The sequence below is a fragment of the Acinonyx jubatus genome, chromosome A3 (genome assembly GCF_027475565.1).
Source record: "Acinonyx jubatus isolate Ajub_Pintada_27869175 chromosome A3, VMU_Ajub_asm_v1.0, whole genome shotgun sequence".
Taxonomy (NCBI): Eukaryota; Metazoa; Chordata; class Mammalia; order Carnivora; family Felidae; genus Acinonyx; species Acinonyx jubatus.
Window position 1 is genome coordinate 103,475,887 of NC_069388.1, and position 18,466 is coordinate 103,494,352.

The 18,466-nt window shown below is 38.8% G+C and overlaps 1 protein-coding gene across 11 annotated transcripts in view; it reads right to left on the reverse strand.

Annotated features, from left to right (window-relative positions):
• Nucleotides 1–18,466, reverse strand: part of MTA3 (metastasis associated 1 family member 3) — a 217,509-nt gene that overhangs the window by 147,585 nt on the left and 51,458 nt on the right. For all 11 annotated transcript variants that reach the window (XR_003412400.2, XR_008289493.1, XR_008289494.1 and 8 more), the window contains exon 3: nucleotides 15,880–15,973. Coding sequence is in view for 8 of the 11 variants with exons in the window: in XM_027033648.2 (XP_026889449.1) it covers nucleotides 15,880–15,973 (94 nt within the window). In the remaining 3 variants the exon portion in view is untranslated. The remainder of the gene's footprint in view (nucleotides 1–15,879; nucleotides 15,974–18,466) is intronic.

Here is an 18,466-nt window from a genome sequence, read left to right on the forward strand (position 1 = left end):
TGTTTTTCACAGTGGCTGTACCACTTTACATTCCCACCAACAGTATACAACAATTATATGTCAACTTTACAGAGACACCTGCATGACTCTGTCAGTTGGGCATCCAACTCTTGATTTTGGCTCAGGCACGATCTCACAGTTTGTGAGTTCGAGCCCATCAGGCTCTGTGCTGCAGAGACTGCGTGGGACTCTCACTCTCTCTCTCTCCTTCTGTTCCTCTTTCTCTACCTCTCTCTCTCAAAATAAATAAACTTAAAAAAAAAGATGTCAACTTTATAGTGTATAGGAGAGTAAAGGTTTTTTAAAATAATTAAGGGAAATAATTTTGAGAGCAAAAAACATAAAAACCACTATACTGTGCCATCGTTTTTGTTTAAAAAAAAAAAGTTGGGAAAATGCATGTATACACATATATACTATTTCCTTCTATATACATTGACTTTTCTCTAGAAAAGACACCGGAAACTAGTAACAGTGATGATCTGTGGGGGAGATTTAGGGCTTTGGAGACTTGATGTGGGGAGTTTTTACACTATACTTTGGTACCCTTTAAATGTTAGCCCATATTCAAATATTACCTTTCAAAAAACAAATTTTTAACAAGTAAAATAAATAAAACGTGAAGAAACAAAACAAATGTGAAGGCAAGTATTACAAGACTACAAACAGGATGAATGCTTTCCTAAAAAGAAGAAAATCTGATAAAACCAATACAAGGAAAGGAAGGAGGGAGAAAACACACACAGGAGTTAAAATAAAATATGATTAAATACAAAAGAATTAAATTTCCTTACTGAAGTTAGAGACCCTCGGAATGGGTTTAAGGAGACCAAAAAATGAAAACAAAATTAATCCAGCTATAAGTGGATTAAAGAGATATGACACTCCAGATTAAAAATAAAAGGATTAAAAAATGTATAAACTAGGGTGGCTCAGTCAGTTAAGTGTTGGACTCTTGACTTCAGCTCAGGTCATGATCTCACATTTGTGGGATTGAGCCTCCCATCAGGTTCCGTGCTGACAGTGCGGAGTCACTTGGGACTCTCTGTCCCTCTCTCTTTGCGGGGCTCGAACCCCACAAACCACCAGATCATGACCCGAGCCAAAGTCAGATGCTCAACCAACTGAGCCACCCAGGTGCCCTGAGTAGGCATAGAGATTACTTTAAAAAATAATAAATTACCTCGATTTTTTTTAAAAAAGGATTTACTAGAAAACACGAAAGAAAACGAACAAATCCGACTTTTTCCCTCTCCATTCCTTGTTTTCTTCCCAGTGTATGATGGCATCCCTTTGCCAAGGTCCATATAAAGTTCTATTAGGATTTTGACTGGAATTTCATCAGTCTTATAGATATATTTGGGAGAAATTTAAACATTTACAACATTGAATACTATTTTCAAGAACAAGCTACTGAATTTACAACTTCTACATTTCCCCGTTTCATTAATTGTTGCTTTTATATTTAATAATTCCTTCCCTCTTTTGGATTTATTTTCTTTTTCTCTTCTATCTCAATGCCTGGCTTTAATAATTACTTCCAGTCATTTTTTTCAAGGTGTGCTTTCAGTCTTCAAATTCTTTCTTTCTTTTTCTTTCTTTCTTTCTTCTTCTTCCTTCTTCCTTCCTTCCTTCTTCCTTCCTTCCTTCCTTCTTTCTTTCTTTCTTTCTTTCAATTTATTGATTTTGAGAAAGAGAGTGAGCAGAGGAGGGAGAGAGGGATGGGGAGAGACAGAGAGAGAGAGAGAGAGAGAGAGAGAGAGAGAGATAAAATCCCAAGCAGGCTCCATACTGCCAGCGCAGAGCTGGAAGCAGGGCTCGATCCCACAAACCATGGAATCATGACCAATGCCAGAATCAGGGTCAGACCGTTAACCAAGTGAGTCACCCAGGCACCCCTGAAGTCTTTAAATTTTCTTTGGAGTGTCACTCTGGCCTCATCCTACAGATTTTTAAGATACAGTGCTTTCACTGTCATTCATCTTGGAATCACTTGCTACTGAAGATTTTATTTCTCCTTTAGCACAAAAGTTGGCTATAAGCATGTTTTTTAAATTTCTAAATTGGACACTCACATGGCTTGTTATCCTTTTATTGTTGTTTACTTCATTGCCTTGTAGACAGAATGTTACTTGTGCATTCCTATTTTTGGTATTTGTTAAAAGGTTTTCTTTGGGCCTCATTTATAGATGAATGTTATGAATAACAGTCTGTCTTTTAACAGGAGAATTTATCCCACTCACATTTTTTGTCATTTGATATGTGTGGCCTCATTTTGGCCATCTTGTATTTATTTACCTTATTGTTCTTTATCCATCTTCTCTTGAGTTGGGGTCTATTTGGGACCATTTTAAATTCATCTATTAATTTAGTAACACAAGTGAAGTAAAATCAATGTATTTTTCCATTGGTTATCCTTAAATCAAGATATAGTGAATATAGTAATCTATTATTCAACATAACTGAGGGGCACCTAGGTGGCTCAGTTGGTTGGTTGAGCGTCTGACTTTGGCTCATGTCATGATCTTGTGTCTTGGCTCATGGGTTCAAGTCCCATGTTGGGCTTTGCACTGACAGCGTGGAGCCTGCTTTGGATTCTGTGTCTGCCCCTCTCTCTGCTCCTCCCCTGCTCCTGGTGTGCTCCCTCTCATCTCTCTCTCAAAAATAAACATTAAAGGGGCGCCTGGGTGGCTCAGTTGGTTAGGCATCCAACTTCGGCTCGGGTCATGATCTCATGGTTTGTGAGTTAGAGCCCCGCGTTGGGCTCTGTGCTGATGGCTCAGAGCCTGGAGCCTGCTTTGGATTCTGTGTCTCCCTCTCTCTCTGCTCCTAACCCGCTCATGCTCTCTCTCTCAAAAATAAATAAACATTTAAACAAACAAACAAACAAACAAACATTAAAGAAAAGAAAGAAAGAAAAAGAAACAGAAACAGGGGCAACTGGACGGCTCAGTCAGTTAAGCATTCGGACTTCAGCTCAGGTCATGATCTTGCAGTTCTTTGAGTTTGAGCCCCACATCGGGGTCTGCACTGACAGTAGGGATCCTCTCTCCCTCTCTCTCTCTCTCTGCCCCTCCCCAACTTGTGCACGCATGCACACTTTCTCTTTCTCTCAAAATAACTAAACTTAGGGATGCTTGGGTGGCTCAGTGGGTTAAGCATCTGACTTCAGCTCAGGTCAGGATCTCACACAGTCTGTGAGTTCAAGCCCCAAATCAGGCTCTGTGGTGACAGATGAGCCTGGAGCCTGCTTTGGATTCTGTGTCTCCCTTCATCTCCCTCTTCGGATTCTGTGTCTCCCCCTCCCCCACCCACACCCCCCCCCCAAAATAAACATAGAAAAATTAAAAATAAACTTTAAAAAAAGAAATATAACCGAATACCTATTATCTTCCCCTTCCCTCAGAAAAGACTTGTATTTCCCTACTCTGTTTATGCTTTTAAAGTATACTTATTTATTTTGAGAGAGCGAGCATGCAAGCAGGGGGACAGAGAGAGAGGGGGCAGAGACAGGGGTGGGGAGACACAGACTGCCAAGCAAGCTCCACACTGTCAGCGTGGAGCCAGATGTGGTGCTCAAACTCACAAGCTGTGAGATCATGACCTGAGCTGAAATCAAGAGTCAGATGCCCAACGACTGAACCACCCAGGCGCCCCCTCCTCCTGTTTTTTTTCTCTTTTTTAATGTTTATTTATCTTGAGAGAGAGTGTGCAAGCAGGGGAGGGGATGAGAGAGAGGGAGAGAGAGAATCCCAAGCAGGCTCCACATTGTCAGTGCAAAGCTTGATGTGGGGCTCAAACTAATGAACCATGAGATCGTGACCTGAGCCAAAACCAAGAATCAAGACTCAACTGACTGAGCCACCCATGCGGCTGCACCCCACTGCTCTGTGTCTAATGATCTGATAAATATAAACTTTTGTTCCTAAATTAGATATTTGTATACTAAAAAATACCTTTATTGGATCACTCATACTGTTATTGAATTCTCAACTTTAAAAATTTTTTTTCAACGTTTTTTATTTATTTTTGGGACAGAGAGAGACAGAGCATGAACGGGGGAAGGGGCAGAGAGAGAGGGAGACACAGAATCTGAAACAGGCTCCAGGCTCTGAGCCATCAGCCCAGAGCCTGACGCGGGGCTCGAACTCACGGACCGCGAGATCGTGACCTGGCTGAAGTCGGACACTTAACCGACGGCGCCACCCAGGCGCCCCTGAATTCTCAACTTTAAATAATTTGCTCTTCTACTAAGAAATATAATCCTCATTCTTTTATTGGTAACTTTCTTTTTTTTAATATTTATTTTGAAAGTGCATGCACACATATGCGCAAGTGTAGGAAAGGGGCAGAGAGAGAGAAAGAATCCCAAGCAGGTTCTGTACTGTGAGAGCAGAGCCCAACGTGGGACTTGATCTCCCAAACCACGAGATCATGACCTGAGCCAAAATCAAAAGATTGGTCGTTTGGCAACGAAGGTTGGGCACCTTTTTTTAACTTCTTAAACTTTACAGGATCCTCAGTTTTTCTTTGGTGTTCTGAAATGAAGTATCTGCAACTTTTTTTTTTTCATTCAATCTAAAGATTGTCCTTTAATTCTGGGGAAATGTAATTCTTTTTAATAATTTCTCCTTTTCATTTATTTTCTTTCCTTTCATTTATTTTGATTTTTAATGTTTATTATTTATGTAGAAAGAGAGAGAGAGTGTGTGCATGCAAGAAGAGGGGCAGAGAGAGAGGAGAGAGAGAAGAGAGAGAACCCCAAGCAGGCTCTGTGCTATCAGCACGGAGACTGACGTGGGGCTCAATCCCAGAAACCGTGAGATCATAACCTGACGGACCTCAAGAGTCGGATGCTCAACAGACTAAGCTGCTCAGGTGCCCCCTTTCATTTATTCTCATTATTTAAATCCATCAGTGTCTTTATCATTCAGTCCTTCTAGTCATTTTTTTATTTCAACAGGCATTTTTAACTTCCCCAAAACATGTTCTTATTCTGATTCTTCATTTATAACTGTATGTGTTACGTAGGATCAACACTTATACACATAAATATATATGTATGCAGAAATTCACACATGAATATCTATAAACTTCGCTTTTTCACAAATTGTTTCAAACCTGGGGTTAAAACTTACATATTCATATCATTATTAGTTCAACTATATATTGTGCCATCTGTCTATGTTGACATGTGTAAGTGTGTTTTCATTTGAATGGCTGAAGGGATTCCAGAATATGTGCAGTAAACAAAGTTTGTTTAGTTTAGTACCCTATTGCTGGACACTTAGGTATCTCTCACTTTTTGCTATTACAAAGGCACATTTCCTTGAGTACTTGCCTATGATTAGTATCCAGTAATGGAAATACTGAGTTTTAATTTTGCTAGGTATTCCCAAATTCTCCCTTAAATTCCAGGTCAAGGCAGTATCAATCTTAGCATAGTATAAATAATTTTAACTTTTTTATTACTTGAAACTTTAATCTCTAATTTTTGGGAATTAAGGAAAAATTAAGTATTTTTTTAAAAAAAATTTTTTTTAACGTTTTTTTGTTTATTTTTGAGACAGGGAGAGACAGAGCATGAATGGGGGAGGGTCAGAGAGAGAGGGAGACACAGAATCTGAAACAGGATCCAGGTTCTGAGCAGTCAGCACAGAGCCCGACGTGGGGCTCGAACTCACGGACAGTGAGATCGTGACCTGAGCCCAAGTCAGACGCTTAACCGACTGAGCCACCCAGGCGCCCCATTAAGTATTTTTTTTAAGTAAGCTCTATGCCCATCATGAGGCCTGAACTCACAACCCCTACAGGGTATAATACTGAGTGAGAGATAAATACCATACGATTTCACTCATATGTGGAATCTAAAAAACAAAACAAATAAATGAACAAACAAAAAAACAAACTCATAAATGCCAAGAACTGGTGGGTTGCCAGTAGGGGAAGAAGGGCAAAATAGGTGAAGGGGATTAAGAGGTACAATTCTCCAGTTATAAAATTAAAAAGCCATGAGGCTGAAAAGTACAGCATAGGGCATATAGTCAGTAATACTGTAACAGTGTTGTATGGTGACAGATGGGAGCCACACTTATCAAGGAAAGCATAGCATGATGCTATATAATAGAACTGTCAAATCACTATGTTGTACATCTGAAACTATTACAACAAGGTTAGACACCTGATAGATACGCAGTATATAGCAAAAGGCAGTCCAGTACCAGAGCACTGATTCACACTACTTTCAATGTCCCTCTGAACGTTTATACAGGCGAAAGACATGACTCTGTTACTGGAAACTAGGGTGAACTCCATTTTATGGATGAGAAAGAAGTATTTTGGATGCGGTTTTAATATAACTGGATTTTCCAGGAATGCAGTCATCATATAAAAACAGAGACGATTTTGTGGTGTTCAGAACTTACCAAGAGCACCATTCAGAAAAGTCTCCAGAGTTCCTAATATAACATTTCAGTCTAATCTATAACTGCTGCATTGCTAGCAATACCATGCATGCATGCAGACATTTCGTAATTCCACGGTCTTCCACTATAGTCATGCCCCACTATTTACACAGACTGAAATACAGTATGTATGATCTTATTACATTACATATTCCATTATTATAGTCTATTATTTTACGTTTTTTACTTTATATATCAGTTAGCACATAATATTGTTGGTTTTGTTGTTTACATTATAAGTTATACTATCGATGGATTTCACGTCAGAATAATAAAGAGGGTATTTTTCCCGACTTGTGCTCACTGTGGCCAAAAATTAAGTAAGAGGAAAATATTCAGTGTAAGTCAATGTATCAAAAGAAAACAAGGTTTACTTAAAGAAAACTAATAGTTCATTAAATATTTTTAGTAAACAGTCATAAACTTTGATATTGACCTTAAACTGTCATCGAAATTACACAAAAAAAGAAAATCTATTATGATCCTGTTCCAGTTAACTACTGCGGAGTTACGAATCACCCTAAAACTTGATGGCACAAGACAACGACTATTATATTTTGCGCACAAGTTCAGTGGGTAAGGAATTCGGACACAGCACAACAGTCTTGCTTTTGCTTCACAATGACCAGGGCCTGGACAGGAACTCAAACGGGTGAGGCCAGATCAACTGGCTCCTTCAGCCACATGTCTACCACCTGGGCTCTCAGCTAGGGCTGTCAACCATGGCATCTATCCATAGCCTCTCCATGTGGCTTGGCCTTCTCACAGTATGGTGGCTGACTTCCCAACAGGAGTATCCTGAGAGCAAACATTCCAAGGGAACCAGGCAGAAGCTGCACGGCCTTTTATGACTTAACTTAGCCTTGGGAGTCACATAGCATTACTTCCACCACACTGTCACACCACACAATGACAGAGACCCCATCTAACAATGGAAGGAATGTCAAAGAATTTGGGGACCACATTTGAAAACCCTCACAGATTCTTTTCAGCCAACCAAGATGCTAAAACAAAATGACTGATAGTCTGGCTGTTCAGATCTATTCCCCTCGCTGCTGAGTTTAAAGCCACAAATAATTGTATCAACAAATGTAATGAATAAGACACATGAAGCCTCAAAAAATGATCAAGACCAGGTTCCCAACAGTAAAGAACTTAATATTGAGCACTCAGAAGGTACAAACTGTGTGCTAAGACCAGGAAAGAAAGCTGGAAAGGACAATGCAGATATATTCAAAACAATCGGTTTCAGTATTTTAACCATCAGTTGTGATTACTGGTTACAAATCTTTTAAAAAGAGGTGCAATTCTTTTTGTAAAATCCTACTTAAGTCCAAAATACCTATAAAATATAATAAACATTCTATATCTTTTTAATAATTATAAATCATGTATTACGTGAATCTTTAAAAAAAATTAAGTTCCCAATACGCCCTTTGACACCAAAACGTTTTATGAGAACATGACTCAGACCGGGATGAGATAAGAACTGGGTATAGAAGTCACGTCACCTTTTACCTGTAACAAATCTATAACCTTATCGATTAATAAGATTAACACATCCTGAAATGTCTCATTATTTAAAATTTTAAGAATAATGTCAAGGGGCACCTGGCTGGCTCAGTCGGAAGAATATGTGACTCTTGGTCTCAGGGTCACAGTTCAAACCCCACAGTGGATATAGAGATTACTAAAAGAAATAATAGTAATAAACCTAAAAGAAAAAAAAGAATGTCAAAAAAAAGAAAAAGAATGTCAACACTACTTTCTGATTCTACTCAAAACAGTAACACAAAAATGCCAAGAATTATTAACAACATGGTAACAATATGAACATGACTTAAGGTAGGTAGGATCAGCCTCTTTCCAGTTCTCTCCAAGAGCTAATCCTGGTTTTACAATTTTGAGTTCGAATAAATATAAATTCCCATCTTCTTTCCTTTTCTGCCTTCACAGAGCTCCAAGTGTATGCTTATTGTAGTGGAAACACAGGAGTAAACAGAATGAGCATTCATCAGAAAATAACTATTTTCACTCACTTCCCTGTGTCCCAACTTCAGCCCACAGTAAGTGACATAACAATGGAAAAGCTGGGAAGAAAATTCTAAGGAAGGAAGAGAGCAGAGCGGTAAGTACAGTAAACACTTTACCTTCTGCCAAACAGTTTAAATAAAAAGAAAGGTGACATAAAATTTAACTTTCTAAAGCTTTGCATTTTAGGAATCACAATATAAAAGTATACGATATGTTGGGGCACTGGGGTGGCTCAGTGGGTTGAACGTCTGACTTCAGCTCAGGTCATGATCTCAAGGTTTGTGAGCTGAGCCCCACCTCGGGTTCACTGCTGTCAGCACAAAACCTGCTTCAGATCCTCGGTCCCCCTCTCTCTCTGGCCCTCTCCTGCTCATGCTCTCTCTCTCAAAAATAAATAAAACATTAAAAAAAAAAAAACTAACACTTTAAAAAAGAAGTATACAATACATCAAAAAAAAAATCTAAAACTATAACGAATATAAAGCTATATAAAATATAAAAAAGTTATCAAGAATACCAATGAATTTCATATTTGAAAATTCCAACAGTCCTAAGAACCGTGTCCATCTGAAACTATTTTTTTAAAACAAAATTCCTTTTCTAATAGAAATGCTTTTTAAAGTATGTACTCTGGCTTTTAGTGAAATTACCTTAGGAAAGAATTGGTAATAAGACTATAGTCTGACTTCTTTTCATCCTTATAAATATACTATCATCAAATATCCAATCTGTTAAAAGTACATGGTCATCTAGATATAGCACCGCCCTCTCTCAAAGAGTCTCTCCCTTAATGCTCAGACTATGGTCACTAAGACCATTTCCCAGTGAAAGGAACCAGGGCTCCAGAGATGAGGTCTGGGGCAAGAAATTTAGAAGATGAGCCTGGAACATCTTGTCATATCAAAAAAGCAAGTAACATAACAAAGACTACAAAGATCATTTCAAAATGATCCAAGAACCATTCTCTTTGCAGGATACCAGGAATCACCTCATTATTTTTGAAAACTGGTAATAACTGAAAAAAGGAAAAAGCACATCAAGACTTTAATTCAACCTGTCTTTCCTAGAAGATCTGAACCTGAAGATTAACATGATAGCTGACACAGGGAAAATTCTCTTCACAGAAATAGTCTATGCCAATAAATTACGGGATAAGGGGCACCTGGGTAGCTCAGTCAGTTAAGCATCCAACTCTTGATTTTGGCTCAGGTCATGATCTCATGGTTTGTGGGATCAAGCCCTACATCAGGCTCTGCGCTGACAGCATGGAGCCTGCTTGGGATCCTGTCTCTCTCTGTACTCTTTCTCAAAATAAATTATAAATAAACAAACAAATAAATAAATAAAAATGAGGGGATGAGAGAATTATGATAGAAAGCATAATTTTCACAACTTTAATGAATTAATCTAGGCAATCATCAATCAATGATTAATAACATTACAAAAAGATACCTTAAAAATTCTGAGCCTGATAGGCTCAGTCAATACAGCATGTGACTCCTGGTCTCAGAGTTCTGAATTCAAGCCCCATGCTAGTTGAAGAAATTACAAAAAAATAATTCTTTAAAAAAAAATTCTATTTTTATTTTTTGCTTTAAAAGGCATTAGTAGGAAATTTTGCAAAACCTAAGTCTACAGATTAGAGTATTATCATGCTTGGTTAGGTAAGAAAATCTGCTTGTTTTTAAAAGATATACACTGAAGTATCTTTCGGAATTAGGGGAAATATGTCTTCAACTTAAATGGCTCAAAAAAACTAGTACGTATATAGATATAATAGAGCAAAGAGTAAAATGTTAACATTTTGGGAATCTGGGTGGAGAATATATGGGATTTCTTGGTAATGTTTTTAATAATTTTTCTGTAAAAGTTATTTCAAAGTAAAGTGTTAAAAAAAATGAGACACAGGAAACAATACATTATGGACATCATGCGAGAAGTACACAAATACTACCTCATGAAGTAATCTGGCATCCCTTACCCCATTTCCCCTCCAAAATAACCATGTGGATTTAGATCCTCTAGAATCTGGACCTAACCATCTGTCTACAGAAAAAATGTGGTAAAGGACACAACAGAGATGCAATAAACAAACTCCAGACCAGAGGAAATTCCTGTGTAGGTGAACAACCTGCTATCTTCAACAGAACGATGAGGGATAGAGGGAAAATATATGAATGAATATCTACACAAAAATTTGTATATGAATGTTCACAACAGCATTATTCAAAATAACCAGAAAGTGAAACAATCCAAACTGTCCTTCCACTGAAGAGTAAACAAAATGTATATCCACCCAATGAAATACCATTCAGCTATAAAAAAAAAAAAAAAAAGAAAAAGAAAAAAAGGGGGTTGCCTGGGTGGCTCAGCCAGTTAAGCATCCAACTTCAGTTCAGGTCATGATTTCATGACTTCATGGATCCCACTTTGGATCCTCTGTCTCCCTCTGTCTCTGCCCCTCTCCCACTCAAGCTCAAGTGTTCATGTGTTCTCTCTCTGTCTCTCTCTCAAAAATAAATATTTATAGGGGCACCTGGGTGGCTCAGTTGGTTGAGCATCTGACTTCAGCCCAGGTCATGATCTTGTGGTTCCTGAGTTCAAGTCCCACATCGGATTCACTGCTGTCAGCTATCAGAGCTGAGCCTGCTTTGGAATCTCTGTGCCCCTCTCTGCCCCTCCCCTGCTTGCACTCTCAAGGAAAAAAGGAAGGAAGGAAGGAAGGAAGGAAGGAAGGAAGGAAGGAAGGAAGGAAGGAAAGAAGGAAGGAATAGATAGGAATTCAGGCAATAACATGGAAAAAACTTGAAAACATTATGCTAAATTTTAAAAAGCCAGACAAGAAGACACATTATTAGAGGCACCTGAAGGTTCTTGATCTTGAGGTCCTGAGTTCAAACCCCTGGTAGAGTGTAGAGCTTACTAAAAAACAACAACAACAACAACAACAACAAAAAACACCTACCCACACACATATTATATGATTCCATCAAAGGAAATGTCCAGAAAAGGCCAATCTATAGAGATAGAAAGTGGATCAATGGCTGCCAGAGGCTGAAGGGCGAAGGGGAAGTAACTGATTTCCTTTGGGGATGATGAAAACATTCTGAAATTAGACAGCAGTAATAGTTTCAGCTTTGTGAATATACTAAAAGCCACTCAATTGCTCACTTCAAAAGAACAGATTTTATGCTATGTGAATTATGTATCAATTTAAAATAATGAATGAAGAGGGGCCCCTGTGGAGCTCAGTGGGTTAAGCTTCTGACTTTGGCTCAGGTCATGGATCTCACAGTTCCTGAGTTCGAGCCCCGCTTCGTGCTCTGTGCTGACAGCTTGGAGCCTGGAGCCTGCTTCAGATTCTGTGTCTCCCTCTCTCTCTGCCCCTCCCCTGCTCATGCTCTGTCTGTCTCTCTCTCTCTCAAAAACAAATAAACATTTTAAAAAAAATGTTTTTTTAAATACTGAAGAAAAGAAATTATAGAAGAAAAATGTGAAAACTAACTAGATATTTCATGAGCATGTTTACAGAATCCCAAATGATCAAAGAATGCTAAAATGAGTAGGCTAAAGATTAAGAACAAGGTATTCACATAGTTGCTAATAATCTCCCCCCAAATAACTTACTAAATACAAAGGGACACCACCTTGACCAAGTCATCAAACCAAACACAATCAATATTAGGACAAACCCAATTATGTGTCTCCTAATATAAGGCATGGAGAGGGATACAGTAAGACTTCCATGGCATCCCTACAAAAATTACATAGCCTGCAAAAACAAGAAAATACCCTAAATCTAATCATGAGGAAACATTAGACAAACACAAATTGAGCCATGTTCTACAAAATAACGGGCCTGTTTTCTTGAAAAATGTTAAGGTCAAAAAACACAACAAAAAAGACTGAGGAACTAGCTCCATATCAAGGAGACAGGACAACAAAATACAATGTGTGAGTCTGGGTTTTATTCTAAACTAAGAAAAATAGGGACACCTGGGTGGCTCAGCTGGTTAAGCGTCGGACTCTTGCTTTCAGCTCAGGTCATGATCTCACAGTCTGTGGGCTCCACGATGACAGTGCAGAGCCTGCCTGGGATTCTCTCTCTGCTCCTCCCCTGCTTAGGCACACATTTTCTCTCAAAATAAATAAATAAACATTTAAAATAAGTAAATAGGGGCGCCTGGGTGGCGTAGTCGGTTAAGCGTCCAACTTCAGCCAGGTCACGATCTCGCGGTCCGGGAGTTCGAGCCCCGCGTCAGGCTCTGGGCTGATGGCTCAGAGCCTGGAGCCTGTTTCCGACTCTGTGTCTCCCTCTCTCTCTGCCCCTCCCCCATTCATGCTCTGTCTCTCTCTGCCCAAAAATAAATAAACGTTGGAAAAAAAAAATTTTTTTTTTTAAATAAAATAAAAAAAAAAATTAAAAAAAAATAATAAAATAAAATAAGTAAATAAAGGGCACCTGGGTGGCTCAGTCGATTAAATGTCCAACTGCGGGTCAGATAATGATCTCATGGTTCATGAGTTCAAGCCCCACATCGGGCTCTCCACTGGTGGGGCAGAGCCTGCTTGGGATTCTCTCTCTCTCTCTGCCCCTTCCCCACTTGTGCTCTCTCTCTCAAAATAAATAAATAACATTTATAAATAAATATAAATAAACTAAGAAAAAACATACACAGCTATAAAGAACACCGTTAGTACATAAAATTTGATTAAGGACTATGAATAATGGTTTTGTGTGAATATTAGCTTTCCTGAATTGTTTATTATACTGTGGTTATGTAAAATAATTTCCTTGCATTTAGGAAAAACACACGGATGTCTCCAACTTACTCTCAAATGATTCAGTTTATACATATAATAAGAATAATAAAGTCAATAGGGCAAAATGTTAATTGCTGAATCTGGGTAGAGGCCATATGGGAGTTCCTTTTATGTTCTTGGTACTTTCTGTAAGTTTGAATGAGGCCATATCTTTTAGAAATACATACTGAAGTATTTACAGATGAAATGGTAAGATTTCTCTGATGAGCTTCAAAATAAGGGGCAAGTAGGGGTACAGATGAATTAATTGGTCATTGATTGATAACTGTTAAAGCAAAGTAATGGAAACATCAGGTGGATTACACACTTCTCTGTACTTGTGTATATTTGAAATTTTCTGTAATAAAAAGTTTTAAAGGAGTCGAAAATGGAAAAGTTTTTTTAAACGGAGAAACTGAGGCTCAGGAAATTTAAGCCCAATTTTGAAATCTTTCAAATACATGATACTCTCTCCATTAATCCTCCTATAAAACCTCTTTATACAGCAAGAACTATTCAAGCAGTTTTATTCTCCCCACCTGAAATTTTGGTCAATAACAACAGAAATACAAGATACTTCTGACTCCACCATACCTAAGCATATAGCTACCTCTGAGAATAAACTCAATAGATAATAGAAGAAACAAGCAAATGTAGATAGAAGTAATCCACCCAATGATCTACAAATTGCTCAGAAGGTAGAAAAATCAACTGAGGAGCACCTGGGTGGCTTAGTCGGTTGAGTAGATGACTTTGGCTTAGGTCATGATCTCACAGTTGGGCAGTTTGAGCCCCACATCGGGCTCACTGCTGTCAGTGCAGAGCCTACTTCTGATCCTCTGTCTCTTTCCCCCTCCCCAGCTCACGTTCTCTCTCAAAAATAAGTAAGACATTTAAAAAAAGACAAAGAAAAACCAACTGACATTTTTTTTTTTTTTATGTTTACTTATTGTTGAGGGGGAAGAGGAAGGAGGGGCAGAGAGAGAGGAAAACAGAGGATGCAAAACAGGTTCTGCACTGAGAGTGGAGAAAGCCCGATGTGGGGCTTGAACTCACAAACCGTGAGATCATGACCTGAGCCAAAGCTGGACGCTTAACCTGCTGAGCCACCCAGGCGCCCCCTCTCTAAATCTCTTTTTCTTTTTTTTCTAAATCTCTTAAATTTGATTTCTAAGGGTCAATACCAAGGGCCTATTCAATTCTGATTTTCTACATCTACATGCCTAAAATAGCACAAAATGTGGCCATGCTGAGAACAGTCAGCAGACAGGGCGCCTGGGTGTCTCACTCATTTAAATGCCCGACTCTTGGTTTTGACTCAGGTCATGATCTTGCAGTTGGTAAGATCGAGCCCTGAGTCAGACTCTATACTGACAACAAATAGCCTGCTTAGGACTCTATCTCTCCCACCCTCTCTGCCCCTCCCCTGCTTATTCTCTCTCTCTCAAAATAAATAAGCATTTTAAAAAATAATAAAAAGTAGTACTTTGGTCTCATACAGGAAGGACAAACAGGAATGCCCTGAATCTGTCAAAATATAATTTGTAATTATAGAACAACTCATATCATAATAAACACTTTTTATACAATAAACAGAAATCTAAAAACACTATGAACTACAGCAGAAAATATAGTAGGAATTTAACTTATGAGACAATCAATCTTCCAGGTTAAACCAGCAACACAGTGGGTAAATAATTATCACACAGGCACAGAATAAACCTGTGTATACAATAGCCTCTCCTACCCCATTACCGCAACACTCCAAAAGCTTCAGGATCCCCAAGACCAGAGTATTACAGATCACAGTGTCAAACTGAAAAACACACAGACATATGGTCCTAGTCTCATATATTTTGTAGGGCAAAAATTACTTTCAAAATTAAGTATTGTACTGGGGCGCCTGGGTGCCTCAGTCGGTTAAACGTCCGACTCCTGGTTTTGGCTCAGGTCATGATCTCACAGTTCCTTGAGTTTGAGCCCGCGCTGACAGTGCAGAGCCTGCTTGAGATTCTCACTCTCCTTCTCTCTGCCCCTCCCGCATGCTGTCTCTCTCTCTCAAAATAAATAAATAAACTTAAAAATAAAGTACTATACTTATGTTTCACATGTCTTCTTTCTTAAAATTTAAGCCACTTTTTTTTTATCATTGTGTTTATTGTTTTAAAAAATTAAAGGGGTAGGGGTGCCTGGGTGGCTCAGCTGGTTGAGCGTCTGACTTCAGCTCAGGTCATGATCTCAACGGCTTGTGAGCTCTGAGCCCTGCATCAGGCTCTGTGCTGACAGCTCAGAGCCTGGAGCCTACTTCGGATTCTGTGTCTCCCTCTCTCTGACCCTCCCCCGTTCATGCTCTGTCTCTCTCTGTCTCAAAAATAAATAAACGTTAAAAAAAAAAAAAAAAAAGGAAAGAAAATATATACTAAAACCAAGTACCACTGAAAAAATTACTCCCACCTAAACTAAGAGGAAGACAAATGGAAAGGCAAAAAAGTACAGGTAACAAAAAGTATTTTTCCTCCTATCATGGAAAACAAAAAACTTCAAACATTTTTTAATTAAAACAAGACAATTAACTTACTAGCATGCTTGTCTGCAAGCATTATAAGCGTGTTGGAAATATCTCGCCGTCTATAAAAGCACACTACTTTTGCTTCCACGTTGCCCGTCGCAGTCTAAGAGAGAAGAAAAATAAAAGTTATCTGTACCGAAGAATAGACTCAAATAGTTTACAAAACAAAACTAAATACAACACAATTACAAGATCAATCTCATTTACACTGTGCCAACCACAACTGCAGGATAATCAGAGAGCTGAAAAAATTCAAATGAGGATGTGCAGCATTTGCAAAGGTTCCAAGTTAAACTGAAATGTCAAAATTAAATAACTTACTAGTATCAATTAATCTAAAGTGATCACACCCCTTTAATGACTAAAGCCAGATGCTTAAATCTGCTTAGCCCTGAGAAACTAATCCCCCAAATTTTCAGAGCCACAACGTAACTTACTTAAGACAGCAAAACATATCCCACTCCCAGAAGCAGAGGCTAAAAGTAAAATCATCCAGCCCTCTCCAGAACACCCCCATGTTTCATGATGGTGAAGCCCTGTAGGTTCGGGCAGCCGTCAGACAGAATGGAGCAGAAGACCTGGAAAAGCATTCTCCAGCCCTGTTTAAGTCTATGAATCTGTAATAGTTGATCTTCTCAGCAGTACTTAGTTTACCTTCACATATGAAAGTATTAAAATCTCTGAGTTATGAACGCTGAAGTTCTTATTTATTTTTGACTACAGTCTAGAATACAACCAATATTCAGTTAGGTTGTAATTTGCTGCAGCTGGGGCCCAGGTTCCTACTCTCCTCCTATTCCTTATGAATTCTGAGAACTTTCAAGGTCAGTCATTCATTACAAAGTTCCTTGTAAAAACACATAGATTACAGTAAAATGCTATTGTGATTTCCAATTTCAAACAAATATGAGAACAAATTTTCAGAATTTCTCTGGGCTTACAGATATATTCAGACATAAAGAAATAAGAATATACTTATGCTACAGTAAATTTGTCAATTTTATGAAGTTCAGCAGCAGTATTTTAGAGTGAGAAATAGTCATGGAGAAATATTGCCCTTTGTATTGAAATCATATTAAATCCTAACCAAAGTGCTTCCATATTTCACAATATTGTGATCAAATACATCCTCCAGAAGTAATGATCCAGCAATCTAATAAATGAACAGGTCAATACTTCTTGTAAATAAAATCTATCAATGACTACAATTATAAGCTCTTTATCAGTTTTGTTTTAAGACAAAAGCACATTCAAAACCCAAAGCAAGTGTCTAGTGGCATATTTTTTCTGCCTTTCTAGTGAGTTCCTCCACTAGGAATACTCTACAAAAACGAATTCAAAACTGCTTGGGGTGGAGGGGCACAGTTCAAAATAAACAGTTTTGGGGCACCTGAGTGGCTCAGGCAGTTAAGGACCTGACTTTGGCTCAGGCCATGATCTAACAGTCTGTGAGTTCCAGCCCCACATTGCATTGAGCTCTCTATTAGGGCAGAGCCCACTTCAGATCCTCTTGTCTCCCTCACTCTCTGCCCCTCCCCCACGCATTCTTTTTTCTCTCTCTCAAATATAATTAAAAACAAACATTTCGGGGCACCTGGGTGGCTCAGTCGGTTAAGCGTCTGACTTGGGCTCAGGTAATGATCTCACAGTTTGTGAGTTCGAGGCCCACATCAGGCTCTGTGCTGACAGCTCATGGAGCCTGATTACTTGTGCTGTGTCTGTCTCTCAAAAATAAATAAAAATGTAAAACAAAAAAATTTTTTTTAAAAAACATTTAGGGGTGCCCGGGTGACTCAGTCGGTTGAGCGTCCAACTTCGGCTCAGGTCACGACCTCACAGTCCGTGGGTTCCAGCCCACATCAGGCTCTGTGCTGACAGCTCAGCCTGGAGCCTGCTTGAGATTCCGTATCTCCCTCTCCCTCTGCCCTTCTGCCACTTGTGTTCTCTCTCTCTCACACACACAGAAATAAATAAATAAACTTAAAAAAATAAAATTTTTAAAATAAACGTTTTTTAAAAATTAAAAAAATAAAGTCTCTTCTGAACCATGTACACACTTGGCCATTAGGTACTTTGCAACTACAGTGTTCCTCTTCCCCTCCACAAATACACATACAAAACACACACACACACACACACACACACACACACACACACACACACCTCTTCCCCTCCACAAATACACATACAAAACACACACACACACACACACACACACACACACACACACACACACACACACCCTCCAGCATTCCTCTAAAGTTGAGCTACTCAAAGGATGGTCCAAGACCCAGTCTACAACTGTTGCTGTGTAATGAAATGAGAACTGAGAGTGAGAGTGTGTATTAGAGCATCTGATAGTTAATTTTAATCTGTTGAACCTACTAATGAAAAATGAAGGCTTGTGGTTTTATAAGCTTATTTTAAACTTCATTTTTCTATTATTTATTTCATTTTATAAAAGCAGTCTGAGACAGTGAACATTCTTTTAATGTTTATTTATTTTGAGAGAGACAGACAGAGTGCGAGCAGGGGAGGGGCAGAGAGAGAGGGAAACACAGAATCCGAAGAAGGTTCCAGGCTCTGAGCTGTCAGC